Source organism: Balaenoptera ricei, chromosome 14, assembly GCF_028023285.1.
Source record: "Balaenoptera ricei isolate mBalRic1 chromosome 14, mBalRic1.hap2, whole genome shotgun sequence".
NCBI classification, from domain to species: Eukaryota; Metazoa; Chordata; class Mammalia; order Artiodactyla; family Balaenopteridae; genus Balaenoptera; species Balaenoptera ricei.
In genome coordinates this window covers 76,114,635-76,130,745 of record NC_082652.1, presented here as the reverse complement: position 1 = coordinate 76,130,745, position 16,111 = coordinate 76,114,635, and the positions used below count along the sequence as shown (strand labels likewise).

General features: G+C 33.7%; 1 protein-coding gene across 3 annotated transcripts in view; it reads left to right on the top strand.

Annotated features, from left to right (window-relative positions):
- Nucleotides 1-14,069, top strand: part of TXNL1 (thioredoxin like 1) — a 34,080-nt gene extending 20,011 nt beyond the window's left edge. The window contains exons 4-9 of one of the 3 annotated variants that reach the window (XM_059894621.1): nucleotides 1,245-1,367; nucleotides 3,053-3,122; nucleotides 5,399-5,571; nucleotides 7,661-7,765; nucleotides 12,408-12,450; nucleotides 13,835-14,069. In XM_059894621.1, the coding sequence (XP_059750604.1) occupies nucleotides 1,245-1,367; nucleotides 3,053-3,122; nucleotides 5,399-5,571; nucleotides 7,661-7,765; nucleotides 12,408-12,446 (510 nt within the window). In that variant the 3' untranslated portion in view covers nucleotides 12,447-12,450; nucleotides 13,835-14,069. Of the gene's footprint in view, nucleotides 1-1,244; nucleotides 1,368-3,052; nucleotides 3,123-5,398; nucleotides 5,572-7,660; nucleotides 7,766-11,481; nucleotides 11,879-12,407; nucleotides 12,451-13,834 lie in introns of those variants that run through there. The other 2 variants (XM_059894622.1, XM_059894623.1) reach the window with 2 other exon arrangements.
- Nucleotides 14,070-16,111: the final 2,042 nt, after the last annotated feature.

The following is a 16,111-nucleotide window of genomic DNA, read 5'->3' as shown; positions in this document are numbered from 1 at the left end:
TCTATTTATTCCTAAAGCGTTCAATAAAATTTTAATGGGGAAGTACTGGAGGCATTCCCACTGAAGTCAGAAACAAGACAGGGATGACCACTGTCACTGCAACTCCATGGTGTTGTGTTGAAAGTATTAGCCAAACACATACAAGAAAATGTTAAATGACACCACAGGGAAGCACTCAGCAAAATCCAAAATATAAGAAATCTATAGGCTAAATGACTATAGATTAAAAGAGATTTAAGAGACATTAACCAAATATGGTATTTGTACTTTTCTTGGATTCTTATTCTGAGACTAAGTGATTTCAACTGTAAAACATTTATGAGACAGTTGAAGAAATTTGAACATTGATATTGATGATATTAAAATATTATTGTTTTAGTTGTGATAATGATATTGAGGATTTTTTTTTGAGTACTTATCTCTTGTGAACACACTGAAATGTTCATGAATGAAATGAAAAAATTGTCTAAAATTTACTTGAAAAGAATTGGGAGAAAGGTTGGGGAATGGTTACAGGGTAAAGGTGAGATAAGAGTGGGCATGAGTTGATGATTATTGTAGCTGGGAGGTGGATACCTGAGGTTCACTGTATTAGTCTATTTGTGTATGTTTGGAATTTTCCATGATAAAAATTTTTTAAATAGTTATTTGCTATTCATCTTTAAACTCTTCACGGATATAGGTTTAAAGGAGTGCATGATTACTAGAAGAGGGAGGTGGGCTTTCTTTGGATATTTTGTAGATATTTTAATTTGCATATTTTCCACTGCAAAACACTGTTATTAAAAAATGTATAAGTCAACATTTAATAATCTTTGTGTTAAAGACTTGGTTTTGGATTCTTATTAAGTGGACTAAGCCTAAATTTGGCTTTAATTATTAGTGGTAGATATCAGTTAGAAGTTCAAATGAAAGGGTTATTATAAAAATTTTAGTAACTGTTTTAAATGAGATAGAAGTTTTCTTTAAAATTGCTTAATCAAGGGAGAGTCACTCCAGTATAAAATAAAAAGTTTAAAAAAAAAAGAACCACATACAAGGATGTATTGTACAACACAGGGAATAGTCAGTATCTTATAGTAACTGTAAATGGAATATAACCTTTAAAAATTGTTAATCACTATGTTGTACCCCAGAAACATAATATTGTACAATAAAAAAAAAAGAACCATTTACATTTCTTATTAAGATTTTTATACCAAATCCAAATGCTTTGCCTAAAGTCTTGGTTTATTTTTTTTCAGATGGATTTAATGCCTTTTATTAACAAAGCTGGCTGTGAATGTCTTAATGAAAGTGACGAGCATGGATTTGACAACTGTTTACGAAAAGACATGACCTTCTTGGAATCTGATTGTGATGAACAGGTAACCGAATGCTTAAGGCTTGTAGGGATTATCAGTATTTATGCCTGCTCTTGTTTCTTATTCAGGTTTCCATCTCATGATTTCATGTTTCTCTTTTCCAGATGCTCACTTCTTTCTTCCTTTTTATAACTTCACCCCTGTCCTTTGACCCTGCAGACCCCCCTTGTTTCTTTGTTCTTCTATGCCAGCTGCACTACAGAGAATCACCGATCTCTTGGATTGCCCCGAAGGCTGAGTTGAGCCTTCACTCTTCTTAAGTCCTTTTGTTCATTCTTGACTTGCCTTCATACTTCCTGCACGACTTGGTCCCTGAGAAATAGAGACTAATTAGATGAGCACTCCCTGTATGTCTAGTCCTCACTCCCAGTTGTAAACCTGTTGTATTTCCCTATACTTCCCAGCGTTATTGTCCCAGAGGAAGTAGTGTAGTATAGTACTGCCTTTATCAAGCCATCTCTGTCTTCATCTTGACTGTTATTTTTCTTAATTTAATTTCTATTGCATTGCCTCTGCTTTGTCCCCATTTCCTGTTCATCTTTTACATGTTCACAAAAGTTATTTCTCTAAAATATAAATCTGATCATGCTTCTCTTTCTTAAAAGAGTTAAATGGTTCTTCACTGACTTCAGGAAGAAAGTATCGTATTCTTGCTGACTTTATCTGCTTCTAGCTTTCTACTCTCATAATCCTCTTCACCTGTGGTTCAAGTCTCTAAGTGTGTCATGCTTATTTTCTGACACACAATTACAGGTCAAGTGTAAAAGGTACTTACATAACCAAAGGGAGTTATTTAAGTATTTTCTTAAGCAAATAGACCACAGTGATTTGAAATCATAAATCCAAATCCCATCTTTCTTTGCTCCAGCCAGAGCTACCTTACTGTGTAGCTTTGAGAATATCATTCACATTGTGCTCCTTGTAAATGGTGGCCTGAAAATAATGTGGTGATGCGTATCAGAAGGACTGGCTACAGCTTCCCTGAAATCTTCCTGCCAAGGAAATCTTCCTCCCAGGGTAGAAACATAGGTACCTACATCAGACAGAATTTTAGCTGGAAAGAAGATTGAGTGAATGAATCAGAGATAGGCATTTCGGCATTGTTTTGTGTTCCAGTTCCCTTACCTGGCTTTTCAGATTCAGTTAGTCAAATAAATTTAGGATGGAGGTTTGGAGGTTCCTGTTAGAGCTGTGAGTCCTGTTCTCTTGAGTTTTGTATCAAATAGAGTCCATTTGAGGTCTAGTCTCTCCACGTAGCCTGCGTGCATTGTCTCCAAATTGTCAAGTGACGTGGGGTGGATGCTTCCACAAATAAATTGTTTTGGAAAATAATAAGCTTAATATGCTAAAATACATAGTTTAAATTTTAATTTTGGGATTTTGTTTGATTTTTTGGGAAAGCAGATTGCTTATCAGTTTTAGGTCACAAGACTTTAGGTTCTTACATATAATTTTAGTTAATTCTGTTAAATTTTGTTGTTATTTCTTTATATGAATAACACATTAATGTATTTCTCAAATGTCAACCTAATCAAGTTACTTTCAACTTACTGATATTCTGTATTACATTGGTTTTGTTAGATGAATTAAATTTTGTCTGCTTCTTAATTATTTAAATCTCCTTAGCTATTGTGTTATTTAAGGTGTTCAACAACCCTTTAAAAATGAAACTATTATTTTCTTCACAGCTACTTATTACCGTGGCATTCAATCAGCCTGTTAAGCTTTACTCAATGAAATTTCAAGGGCCGGATAATGGTGAGTAATGGACAGCTTTTCTTTAAACTAACTTTCTGCTCTGTAGACCTGCTAGCACATATTTAAAACCTTTCTTTTTTTTCTTTTCCTTTTTTTTAAATTGAGGTATAGTTGATGTATACTCCTATGTAAGTTTTAAGTGTACAACATAGTGATTCACAATTTTTAAGGGTTATTCCATTTATAGTAATTCTAAAATATTGGCTGTATTCCCTGTGTTGTACAGTATATCCTTGTAGCTTATTCATTTTATACATAGTAGTTTGTACCTCTTAGTCTCCTACCCCTATCTTGCTCCTCCTCCCTCCCCTCTTCCACACTGGTAACCACTAGTTTGTTTTCTTTATCTGTGAGTCTGTTTCTTTTTTGTTATATTCCCAAGTTTGTCTTATTTTTCAGATTCCACGTATAAGTGATATCATACAGCATTTGTCTTTCTCTGTCTGACCTATTTCACTTAGCATAATACCCTCCAGGTCCATCCATGTTGTTGCAAATGGCAAAATTTCATTCTTTTTTATGGTTGAGTAGGATTCCATTGTATATATATCTACTACATCTTCTTTATCCATTCTGTTGATGGACACCTAGGTTAAAACTTTTTATTAAATAGAGGTAAAGATTTCTTGTTTTGAGAAGGAGTGAAATTGTTCTTAAAACAAAGCAGTGGGTAAATAATGTGCGATTATTGGACCGAAAGTAATAAAGAAACGTTTACCCTTTTTCCAAAGTTTTTTTTTTTTTTTTTTTTTTAGAGAAAGAGGGTCTTTTTTTTTTTTTTTTTTACATTTTATTTATTTATTTATTTATGGCTGTGTTGGGTCTTCGTTTCTGTGCGAGGGCTTTCTTCTAGTTGTGGCAAGCGGGGGCCACTCTTCATCGCGGTGCGCGGGCCTCTCACTATCGCGGCCTCTCTTGTTGCAGAGCACAGGCTCCAGATGCACAGGCTCAGTAATTGTGGCTCACGGGCCCAGTTGCTCCGCGGCATGTGGGATCTTCCCAGACCAGGGCTCGAACCCGTGTTCCCTGCATTGGCAGGCAGATTCTCAACCACTGTGCCACTCGGGAAGCCCCAAAGTTTTTTATTTTAGAATTTAAGTTCCCTCTTAATCTGAAAACAAGGGAGCCCTTTCTTCCAACTAAAGATTCTAAGTTTGAGGTAGCTATTTTTCAGGATCAGAACTGGGAGAGTTATTTCACATTCCTCCTGTTATAGGTGATAAGACAGGCTCTAGATCTTCCTATTTCTGCTCTAATTGTAGTTTCATCTTCTTTATACATATTATGATGCTCTAAACATGATTGTACAGACTTGGCATCTTTCTTTTCATTAAATAAAGAATTGCCCTATTCACCCTCCCACCCCCTTTTTTCTGTTTCTTACTGAAGTGTTTTTTGCTGGTTGGGGTGGACGTGGGAGGGGGCATGGGGTGGGGAGTGGGGACTAGGATTTTGGTTTTTTTAGTTGATTGGGAGAAACAGTACGCTTATCAGGTAGCATTCCCTTATCATTTACTATTCTAAATTTTCGTGTATTAATGATTTTTCACTAATAAAATTGTTTGTTTATTCTGAGAATACAAAGTATTTATAAAAGCAAATGCTATAGAAATGAGTATTTAAGCAGTGTGACTATCTTAAGATTCCTTAATCAGTCACAAAACACTGGTCTGAAGTTAAAAGGACTAAGACATTCTATCAATATGATTTTACCACTGAGCACATCCTAATCCCTAAGATGAATTTTGGTAGTTTGTGTAATTAATTTCCATCTGGCTAAATGTTGTCACTGATAGTGCTTTCCTCCTAAATAACAAAATGTACCGACTGATGGCAACTGCAAGACCCAGGTCAATGTTATTTCTTTTATGAAACTTTCTGTCAGCCTGCATGTGCTGTCAGACTCCACTGCCACCTTCCCTATACCTCCTCACTGAGAGTTGTACATGTATCGTAGTATGTCTTTTATAGTTGAGGGCAAGAACTCTGTGTATATGTTATGCATGTACGTATATATGTATGTGTTTTCATCTAGTATTCCTAGTACTTAGTATAGTTTTAGCAGGCCAAGAATATACCAGTAAATGTCTGTTGAGGGGCGGGGGGAAAGTATGGTTGTGAAAATACTCAGACTTTCTTAAAATTTCTAAAGATAGAGGTAGTTATGTGCATATGTGTTTATGTCCTTCTGTTTGTATAGTGTGAATGTAATGATAAAGGGAACAAAGTATTGTATGTTTGGTGTTAGCATTTAATTTTATTCTACCACTTTATAGGTCAGGGTCCTAAGTATGTAAAAATTTTTATCAATCTACCCCGGTCTATGGATTTTGAAGAGGCAGAAAGAAGTGAGCCAACTCAAGCTCTGGAACTAACAGAGGATGATATTAAAGAAGATGGTATTGTCCCACTTCGTTATGTAAAGTTTCAGAATGTTAACAGTGTAACTGTAAGTAGTATTTCATTCAGATCTATTTAACGGGTTGTGGGTGACAGTTCATGCCATCTTTAGTATCCTAGCTGATTCCAGGTGATCCTTAAAAGTAGTAATTGTCCACTTGGTTTGAAATGCATAAACATGTCTAATGAGCTAATTAAATTTTCTTCTTTCTAATTCATCTGTGTGCCCTAAAGAGGAAAGACGGATTGATTTTTTTTTTAATTTGTGGATTTGTCAGTTTACATATATATATATTATGTATATATCTTTGGCAACTTTTGTTAAAAGTTTATTCTAGAACATTTATACTTAAATAGAAGATATTTGTGCTTCCTTCATACCTGGTGATGAGTGATGATACGTCTGTAAAGTCCAATTTCCTTTTCTAGAATATAGAGTTTTTAATAGTGTAGTGGCCGTGATCTCAGTAAAAATGACTTGTAAAAGATAGTTTTATATTATCTTAATTTACATTAAGAAAGCAGCAGCTTTTTAGCAGTTATTAGTTGCTTTTGTGAATTTTAGTGTTAAAACCCAGCACATGCTTCTAAACCACCCGTCCAGCCTAGCCTGTTCCTTCAGAGGCGGGGGCAGGAGGGTTATAAAAGAGTAGTAGGATACCTAGAAAACGGAGTGGGAACCAGCACAGAGTCACTTGAGAACAAGGTGTGCCAAGCTAATGGGATTTCTTTGTGTTAGTGGATTCTGGTTTTTGTAAATTAGAAGAATGCCATAGCATGTGTTCATTTTAGGAGGTTTTCAGTGGAATTTCACAGAATATACTTCGTGGTAAGATGAAGGATTATATAAAGCTGAGTTTTCAGTAGTTGAAATATTTTACCCAGATGAAATTAAAGAAAATGGTTGTAACATACTGGAACACTGGTTATGAAATATTGTTTTGACTTTACTCATATTTGTAATATTCAATTAATAACACCTGTTGCTTTATTTAGTGATGGGAGGAAGGCATTTGTTTATTGGAAAAGCCCTTTAAACCTAGAGATCCTAATATAATCTCCTCTATCTTTGAGAATCATTGAACATAGTTATCTCATGATAGGTTCACAGTCTTCACTGTGTCCTATCAAAATCAAAATTTTAGTCAGTGACTTAAATCCCGACACAGAAAGCATGCCTGTCACTTTTTTTGGTGATAAAATTGAAATTGAAATGACAGTTTTGATCAGGAAGTCTAATCAGAATAAGTAGATGGATTTTAAAAGCAGTAAATATAAACTGTTGTGCTTAGATTAAAAAAGCATTGCAAATAAATAGAGAGCTAGTTTAATAGTCTACTTATTATAGACTTAGAGTTTTTAATTGAATAGCTCAGTTTGAGATGAATCTGTGGTTTCCTGTAAAAACAACAAAAACTGATTGCTTAGTGCCATCTGAGAATGAAAAAAGTATGTTGCTGAATTCAAGAGAGGTAATAATCTTAAGTAGACAGCATTTAGAGTATTATTTTTTTTAATAGAGCAAATTTTAAAAATCCAGTATATTGAAAAAAGATCTATGAGTAAAGTGTCTGTCTCCTAACATGCTGAGGGGAGTTTTTAAATAGAAAGTGTAAAGAGCCAAGCTTAAAAAAACATGTAAGCCACAGTATAGTTTTAGGACCCTATTTCCAGTACTATTTTTTTCTTTTAAAATTGTAGGAAATAGAATGAATGAAGGATTATCAGAAAGAATATAACTGCAGAGGTTTTCCTCAGTGAAAAATTATAATTTTAGTAAAGTTTCAGTAGCACTCTGACCATTGTAATCATGAATTTCATACTCTTTCAACATTCTCTGTAAATAATTTAACTATGACCCTTCCACACCATCACACTAAATCATCAAGAACTTGTGTATGTGAGTGTCTTGCCATGACATCCCTGGAGAAGGTGAGAATAGCTGGGCAAACAATAGAATTAATAATGCTATAGGAGTACTAGTCTAAATGTAATTTGGATTAATCCTTACAAAGAATGGAAGGTATTTTTATTAATAACCTAAGGAAATTGATTAAATTTAAAGCATGTTTATGAAAGAAGGAGTGTAATCATTAATGTAAAAATTCTTTCCTTTTTTGGTGTGTGTGTGTGTGTAGATATTTGTTCAGTCTAATCAAGGTGAAGAAGAAACAACAAGAATTTCATATTTTACTTTTATTGGGACTCCAGTCCAGGCAACAAATATGAATGACTTCAAACGAGTAAGTTTGTTTAAATGATAGCTAGGAGAAATAAAAATAACAATTTTAAAGAAATAATTTTAAAGCTATCAAAATCATATCATGTCATGAAATTTTATAAGGTTAAACAGAACAGTAGGTTCTTCTAATCACATCTTTAGATTTCTTACTAAACGAAATCTCTAATAAAAATAAGTCCTACTGATATAGTGTCTGTTATGAATGGCATCCAAATAAGAGGGGCAAAAATTATTGTTTGGTTATAGAAAGTAGTTAGGAATAATGAAAAATAGTAGTAGTAAGTTAAATCATTATTAATGAATTTTTAAGAACTTTGCTTATATTAAGATTTTGATTATCATTGTTTCTGATGAAAACATATTTAAAATGACAATTTTAATCAAAATGGACTCAGTTTTACTACACTGAGATACTTTCAAACCATGTCTTCGTGCTGAAAGAACACATTTCAGCAAATAACTATTCAGTGAACAGGCATATATGTATGTATTCAGTGAATTTTTTTGTTTTTTGTTTTTGAGGACATAGTCCTAAAGTTTGTGAAAAAATTTATAAGTTACATGGGACCTTTAGGAAAGAGAACATTTTTTCATTCTTGGAACTACTTCTAATTGGTAACAGTTCATTTAGGATGACTCTTATAATATACAACCACAGATCATAGATGTACTACCAAGAACTTTATCAGTACAGAACCCAGTTGCTGTACACAGACTAAATGTGCAGCAGCACCGGAGATGTAGGTTTTACTGTGTTTCAGATGGCTGCATTTGGCGGGCACTCTAGAACTTGGGGTGATTATAAGAGAGGAAGAGTTTCCCTAGCACTGCCAATGCCTGGAGGAAGAGGCACCTGGCTTAAAACTTAGAGCCCTGTTTGGGGAATTGGAGCCGTGGAACACCCTGAAAACTTATTCTTTTTGATGGCACTGCAGATCTAATTTTAATCCAATAACAGAAAAATTCATAAAATTTCATAACGGTGGATGAGCTTATAAAATTGTACGCTGTTTTTGCAAAATTGATAACCTTGACAATAGATATTTTAATGTCATTTTCCAACTGCTATCTTTCTGTCTCACAGCATAGTTAACTTTGGGGAGGTTTAGGAACAGTTATTTACTTAGATCTGTCATGTCAAATGTTTGACATGCACATAATGACAGGTCAGAAGAAGCAGAGATTAAACATCTACGTTTTTAATGATATGAAATATGCTGCGCTGGGAAACTGTGAGCAACGAGTCGTTTTGGCCGCCTGCTTTGCTACTTTACTTGTTTGAATTAAATGCCATTGGATTTGGCTTTAACCGTGCCTTGCATAGTTTCTTTTTAGCTCAGTTCTTTCCTAAGATCTATTATTCTAAATCCTATTATTTCCTCATATCATTAATTTGGCTCTGGTTTCCTGCTTCTCACCTCAGCTTATGCTACTTGATTTCCATTTTTCCTTTAGGTAACCCCTACTCTATCTTGTCCATCTTCTTACCGGCCTGCCATTCAGTTATAGTTTTTCTAATGTGCATTAATAATTGTCTATCTAAGGATGTCTCCACCTCTTTGTTTTTAACATCCCCCCTCACATCCCTTCTAGCCTATTTTCTCTCTTTTTTGACTATCAAACTACCTTTTTTGGACTGTCTTCAGGATAGCAAAGGTATTTTTCTTTTCTTGTTTGAGAGTATTTGTGTTTGTTTTAAAATGCTGTATGTTTAGGTACTTTTTTACCTTATTGAAAATTACTGCAGAACAGTAGTTCTCAAAACTTTTTGGTCCCAGGACCCCTTCACAGTATTAAAGATTATTGAGGACCAATATTTATCTAATATTTACCATTTTAGAAGTTAAAATTGAGAGATTTAAAAAATATTTATTTACAAATAAAATCATTGTTAACACAAGTAATATTTTAAAATATATATATTTCAAAACAAAAACTAATTTTGTGAGAAGAAGAGCATTGTTTTTACACTTTGACAAATTTATCGTCTAGCTTAATAGAATCCTCTCATTCTCATATCTGCTTCTGCATTCAGTCAGTTCTGCTATCGTAAGTCATGTAGCCTCTGGAAAACTTCATTGTACATTTGTGAGACAATGAGAGTTAGTTAAAGAGGGAAATAACAATTTAGCATTATTATGAAAATAGTTTTGACCTTGAAGACTCCCTGAAAGGGTCTCAGGGATGCCCAGCCTGGACCACACTGAGAACTGCTGTGAAAATAATGTAATGCTATAATGGACTCCCTTCTTGGTGTTCTGGACTTCTTAATCCATTGCTTTTAATGTTTGATAAATTTTAATTGGTTGAATGATTTTCTTATATATATTAATATTACATTTTCTTTCAGTAGTTTCCGAATGAGTTTTGTTCTTGTGTCATTCATTGAATTCTAGGGTTATTCCTCCAGAGTAAGCTAATATTTCAGTTTTCTTTATGTTGTGCTAAGTCAACAACTTCAGTGTAGGAAAACTGCAATTAAAAAGCTAGCTTATGTTTAGCTGAAATTGGCCTTGTGTAGAGTTTTATTAGAAACTATCAGTGAGCTTGGTGTTTCTAGTAAAGGAAATAAGCGATACATGGTATGGTACTTGTTGTCCCTGTGGTACTGTGCTAGGTATAGTCATAATCTCTGCCAATAACGAGTTTATATTGTTAAAGGGTAATGCACAAACATTTGGAATGCTAATCAAAATTAATCAAAGCTTAGTTCAAGGCTCTCTTCCTCTACAGAGTATTCTCATCCTTTCCCAGCCTGGTGATATTTCCTTCTTCCCAAGAATGGCTAGGAAAATATCAGAATGTTTGAGAAGGAAAAGGGCCTAGAACTAAACTGTGGGAGTAGAAATAGATAGAGGTAAAGATAGCAGTGGGCACTACTCTAGGTAGAACGGAAAACAGGAACCTTGGGCATGGAAGTGGGAAGGTGCATGTCCTTCATTCGAGGATAGGTCAAGTATGGCACTTCTTTCCTTTATTTAGTCAGTCTGAATTTTAAAGGAATTGCACATAGTAATTGGAATCTAAAATTTCAATATAGATTGGGCATGTATTTTATCAGCACAGAGAGGAAAGTTTTGATACCTCTGTGTAGTGAAGAGAACTGTGTAAAATGATTTTAATGAATGATAAAATAGAATTATGTAGCATTTTCAGTTTACATTTTTATGTTATATGAGTTGTTTCTAGGTAATTTTAGTTTTCAGAATGTCATTGATCTTCTCCTTATGTCACTAAGATGACAGAAACTAAGGTAATGCTGGTGAATCTTGGATGTGGCTAGAAATCTTAGACCACCTTGCATGCTGTTACAGCTTTAGAAGGTTATACTTTTCAGATTTTGGAGACTAGAACATACCTTCCACTGGTCTGTTTTTGGCTCATAAGAAGCATTATGCCCAGATTATAATATATACTTAGGCTTTCTGTTGTAAATGGATTCTTTGTGTTGCAGCATGAAAAAAGCTTGCCATTTTAATTGGAAGTAGATGTTTTCTTTGCTAAAATATGCTCTTTACATGGATTGCTTTATTTGAATACAAAAGTAATATAGGTATACAAAACTGAGCAAAAATGAAGGGGCTTCTGCTTCTTAGGGAATGAGGTGCATTTGAAAGGCAGAGCAGATTTTCTATGACTAATAAAAATAGACTTTTCTTGACTGGCCATTCACCGTATCAGCTATTTTTGTAACATTTTTGTCCGTTTATTTTTCAGCTTTTTTAATCCAACTCAAATGAACTAAAACCAGAAGATTTTTAACAATGAAGTAATATAAAGATTGACCTTATCTCACTCTACTCCCCTCCTTGCTTCTCTGCTCATCTAGCACCTGTCTGCTCTCACCCTTCTCATGTTCTCACCATTGTTGGGGCAAGATTTCTACAGCTTCTATCATCTGGATCAGCCTTCGTGTTACCTAAATTTCCTCAACCGTCTCTTCTTCAGATCTCATTCTAGTCATGTTTCTCAGTTGGCCTTTTATTTGTTTTGGTTTTTGTTCTGGGCTTGCAACTAGGTGCTTTAATTTCATTACCATACCAGGTTGCTCACCCAACTTCTTGTTACTTTTTTTTATTTACTTTCTCCGGTCTCATATTTAATTTTGTACTACATTTTGAGAAATAATTTTGCAATAAAACTTACATTGTTGTAAATGTTTTTAGATTTAACTAGTTGGATAATGTTTTAATCTGATCTAAAGTTTAAATTTTATTTTTTAGAAACTATAGAATCATTTTGGAAATCAAATATGAGCAGTTTCATCAAGTTCTTTTATATCAGTACTAGTGTAATATATTGATTAGACTGAATTTGAGAGACGTGGGTTTTCTTTTCTCATTGGAACTGTAGCCCCAAAATCTTTTTGCTGATTAATTGTGGGCGTGTCCTGTGCTTTGCCAACGCAAGTGAGTTCAAGGCCAGTTGAAAGACTTATGGACTGAATGTTAGGCTGGGTTAAAATATTAACATAGAAGATCAATGGACTCTTTACTGAATAAATATTTTTGACATCTAATTTTGATGTACCAAAATTTTTGTTTGTCTGAGGTGTAATATAAAGACTTAAAAATGAATAAAAGAGCTTTACTTTTGGGGTGAGAAACTCCATATTGGAATGCTGAATTTCTTCTTTTTTACAGAGAATACACATTGGCAAGTTGAGAGTTATCAACCTGTGAAACAGTATGCAGATTCATGTTTTCTACTGTATCACATCTGCTAAAATTTAAATTTTTAATATAAGTTGTTTTTGTTTTCTTTTGCTTAATCTAACAGCTCTGTGTTTTGTGTGTTCCCAAGGGATATAATGATCAATAATGCTTTCAGTGTTTATCTGCTTAAATTCATTTGTGGTACAGATGGTGCCACCTCCCCCTCTTTCTTAGGAAAGCTCCCCCCAGCTCTTAAAATCTAAATTTCTTAACTCTCATCCACGTACTCTTTTATGAGACTATCTTTTGCATCTTTTTGGCTTCTTGGGCTTTTTAACACATGGTTTCCTTGGATTAGAAAGGACTTATTTTAAAGTAATAAAAGTGATTTTCCTCAAGATGGGGAAAACAGCATTTCTAGCATCACGTGATTAGGAATTCAGTGGAAAGGGTTTTTATAATCTTTTCCCATGAATGACATTGACCCAGCCATGTTCTATTTTAGACCAGACTTGTACTGAAGACCTTTGTGAGTTTTGCTTGATTCAGATAACTACCGTTGGGACCAGAATCAATTTAAAATATGAAAATTATATTTACAGACATACATAGAAATTCTTTTGTATACAAATATATGTTCAATAGCTTGCAAGTAGATTTCCTTAGAGGTATTTCTGCCATGAGAATACATTATTATAAACTTTAGGTTTAAAGTAAATTGTTTGATTAGAACGTAGTTTTAGAGCCTTCCCACAGAGGATTTGTTTTCTAGAACTGTTGGTAGAAACCAAATTTATTCCTTACATTTTTATTCTGCCACATTTATAGCAACTAGAACATTTTTTAAACCCTTCAGTAGAGAATTTTTCTAATCATTGCCTGAAACAAGATTTATTCTTTATCATTTCAGTAGTACATTGTAGCAATCAGGGTTTTTTAAAAATAGAAACTAGGCCAAATTAGTCATTTTTAATCTGTTTTCATTGCATGTCTACATATTGATAGAAAAGTCTAGAAACCTGTCATCTTGGGCGTGAAGACATAAGTGTAGCATACTCTTTTAATTGTACATTATTTTGTGATCGGCATTTGATATCAAATATGTTTCACTCAAGTAGCATCATCTTTTTATTAACTTCTCTAAACTGTCAACCTTGTTTTGAAAAATTGCATTACTTTTTCTTAAAACAGTGTGGGAAACCAAAAATAGCCTGCATGTGTTTTATTTTTAATTTCTAGAGGCTGGGAAGGGAGGGAGGGTCACAGTGTGCTTCAACAGTGAAGATATACTGCATGCCAAAAAATTGCAAAGACCAGCTTTTAAAAATGATTACAATTTGTAATATTATTTTTAAAATAACTCATATTTCTAAATCAATAAGAAGTACACATAAAGTTATTTTTGTTCTTCCTAGGTAGTTGGCAAAAAAGGAGAAAGCCACTAAGGTACAAAAGACACTGGAAGACCATATTGCAATCAGATCTACAGCTCCTGGATAATTGCTTGATTCTCACCAGAGACTTTCAATATTTCATTCATTGCCATTACCAATAAATCATTGCTTTTGTTCAGATGGTATCACTAGTGTTTCTCTTGTAATCTTAATACATGCAGTTGTAAATAAAAGTAACTACTTTTGCCAAGCTTAATTTTTGTTGTTCTAAATAAGTATTTTCCCTTTCCATTTGTTTGAAAATTGGCCATCTTCTGATTTTAGCAGAGACATAAGTGTCTGGTAGATAGCATGCTGATCAAAAGCCAGTTTCTCTCTCAGAGGAGCGGAACTGTTGTAGGGAATTAAGGAGTGCGTGTGCGCTCACGTGCACACACACAGCAAGTGATTCTCATAAGTGGACTTGGAACAGCTAACCATGTTCCAGTGAGTAACTCACATGTTGGTTAAACAGCATTTGGGTATCTGGGCTATAGAAATTACTCAAATTATCAACTACCAGAATTAAATAAGTTTAATGAGATTTAACTGTTCTCACCTAAAACTATTAGTTAATGGGACCACAGATTTTAAACCCTATTGGATAAACTTCTAAAATTTGAGTTATTTTCTTTACTAGTAGAGGTATGTTGAAATCTGACAGTAGGGAAAAATACAGTACTATGAATTCATGAAGCAACAGGAATTGATCTCTTTTAATCAAGTATTTAATATTTTAACTACCAAAAGATACAGTGTAAATATACAGAGAACATGGGTTAAGGTTGAAAATGAATTAGCCACATATATATGTTTAAAAGGTCTTTCACAAAAGGCTGGCAAGCCAAAGCATCTGTTCCTTATTTTTTAAATCTTAAACTGTAATCTAGAAAGTATTAATAAATTTAATTTTAAAATTTTTCTATTTTTAAAATTAACATTTAATTTTTAAATTTCTCAGTATTTTAAAATTTCAGTGTTTAAAAAGAGTACATGAGACTTAAAATTTTGATTCAGTTGATAATAAATTTGAGGACCTATTTGTCTAGGACTTTGGTCAAGATACTGATTTGCCTTTGAGTCACCAGTGTATTTATCCATGTTTCTGAAAAAAATTATGCACAAGTTTTTGTGGTAAAATAGTCACTTTCTGAAACCCCAATGTCGTTAAATAATGTTTAGTTTCTTTGTATGGAAGCACATTAGCTGGTCTGTGGTGATGTCTATTTCATGGTTATGTTGCCTTGGGTCAAGGGGAAGCAGAAGGGCAAGAAATAAAATAAAAGTTTATAACACTCCTTAATATAGACCATCTCAGATTAATCACGTCTGAAATTAGAGTAAGATTAATATCAAAAGTTTTGTTTTACACTTTCATACACTTAACAACCTTTTTGGGTAATTGTTGAAGTGCCTCATCTTAAGTATTGATGACCTCATCCTGTTTATACTTGACAATTTGAAAACCCAGTGAAAATAACTTCATATTTGTAAAGGACTGGGCATCAGATTTATATTGTTTATGTGACTTTCTATAACTCGGTTGCATTATACAAACATTTCATAATTATTCAAATTGTAAATAGTGAGAAATAAATGTTTATAGGTAACTGTAACATGTTTCACTATGGGAAGTTTTACAAATAAACATGCATAGTTGACATTATTTAAGTTACCAAGCTGAAATGCTGATGTTTTCTCCTAAAACTGTGTGTGTGTATATACACACACACACACATATACATATTTATATGTAACACTGAATTTTCCAGATGAGTAGGAAGAGCATTTAAAAAATATAACCTTAGTTATTGTAATGGTAGCCATCCATTACATAGTGTTTTCTAGAAAACAGATATTAGGTTTATTGTTTGTTTTGTCAGACATAGCAAAAAAACAGAACAAAACCACAATTACCCCCCAAAACTTTTCTCTTGATTTTACTTATATTTTACATCAGGATGCATTATCTGGTGTGAAACAATAATGAAATAGCCTATCCATAATAGAAACAAAAATATTTCAGTACAAAGTCTTTGTCAGCATAAGGCTGAGGGCAAAGAGTAGCACGCAGGCTACCATACTCTTATGCCCGTGGAAGACATTTACGGTCCATTTTGGTCAGATTATCCCCCAGTCTCGTTTTGTTGTAGGTAGCTACTTAATCTGCTGGAGTTGACATGTGAGTTGAAACCTGTCTGCTATCTTTGTCTCAAGGCCTGAGGGTGTATACTACATTTCTTGCAGCATTTACAGGTG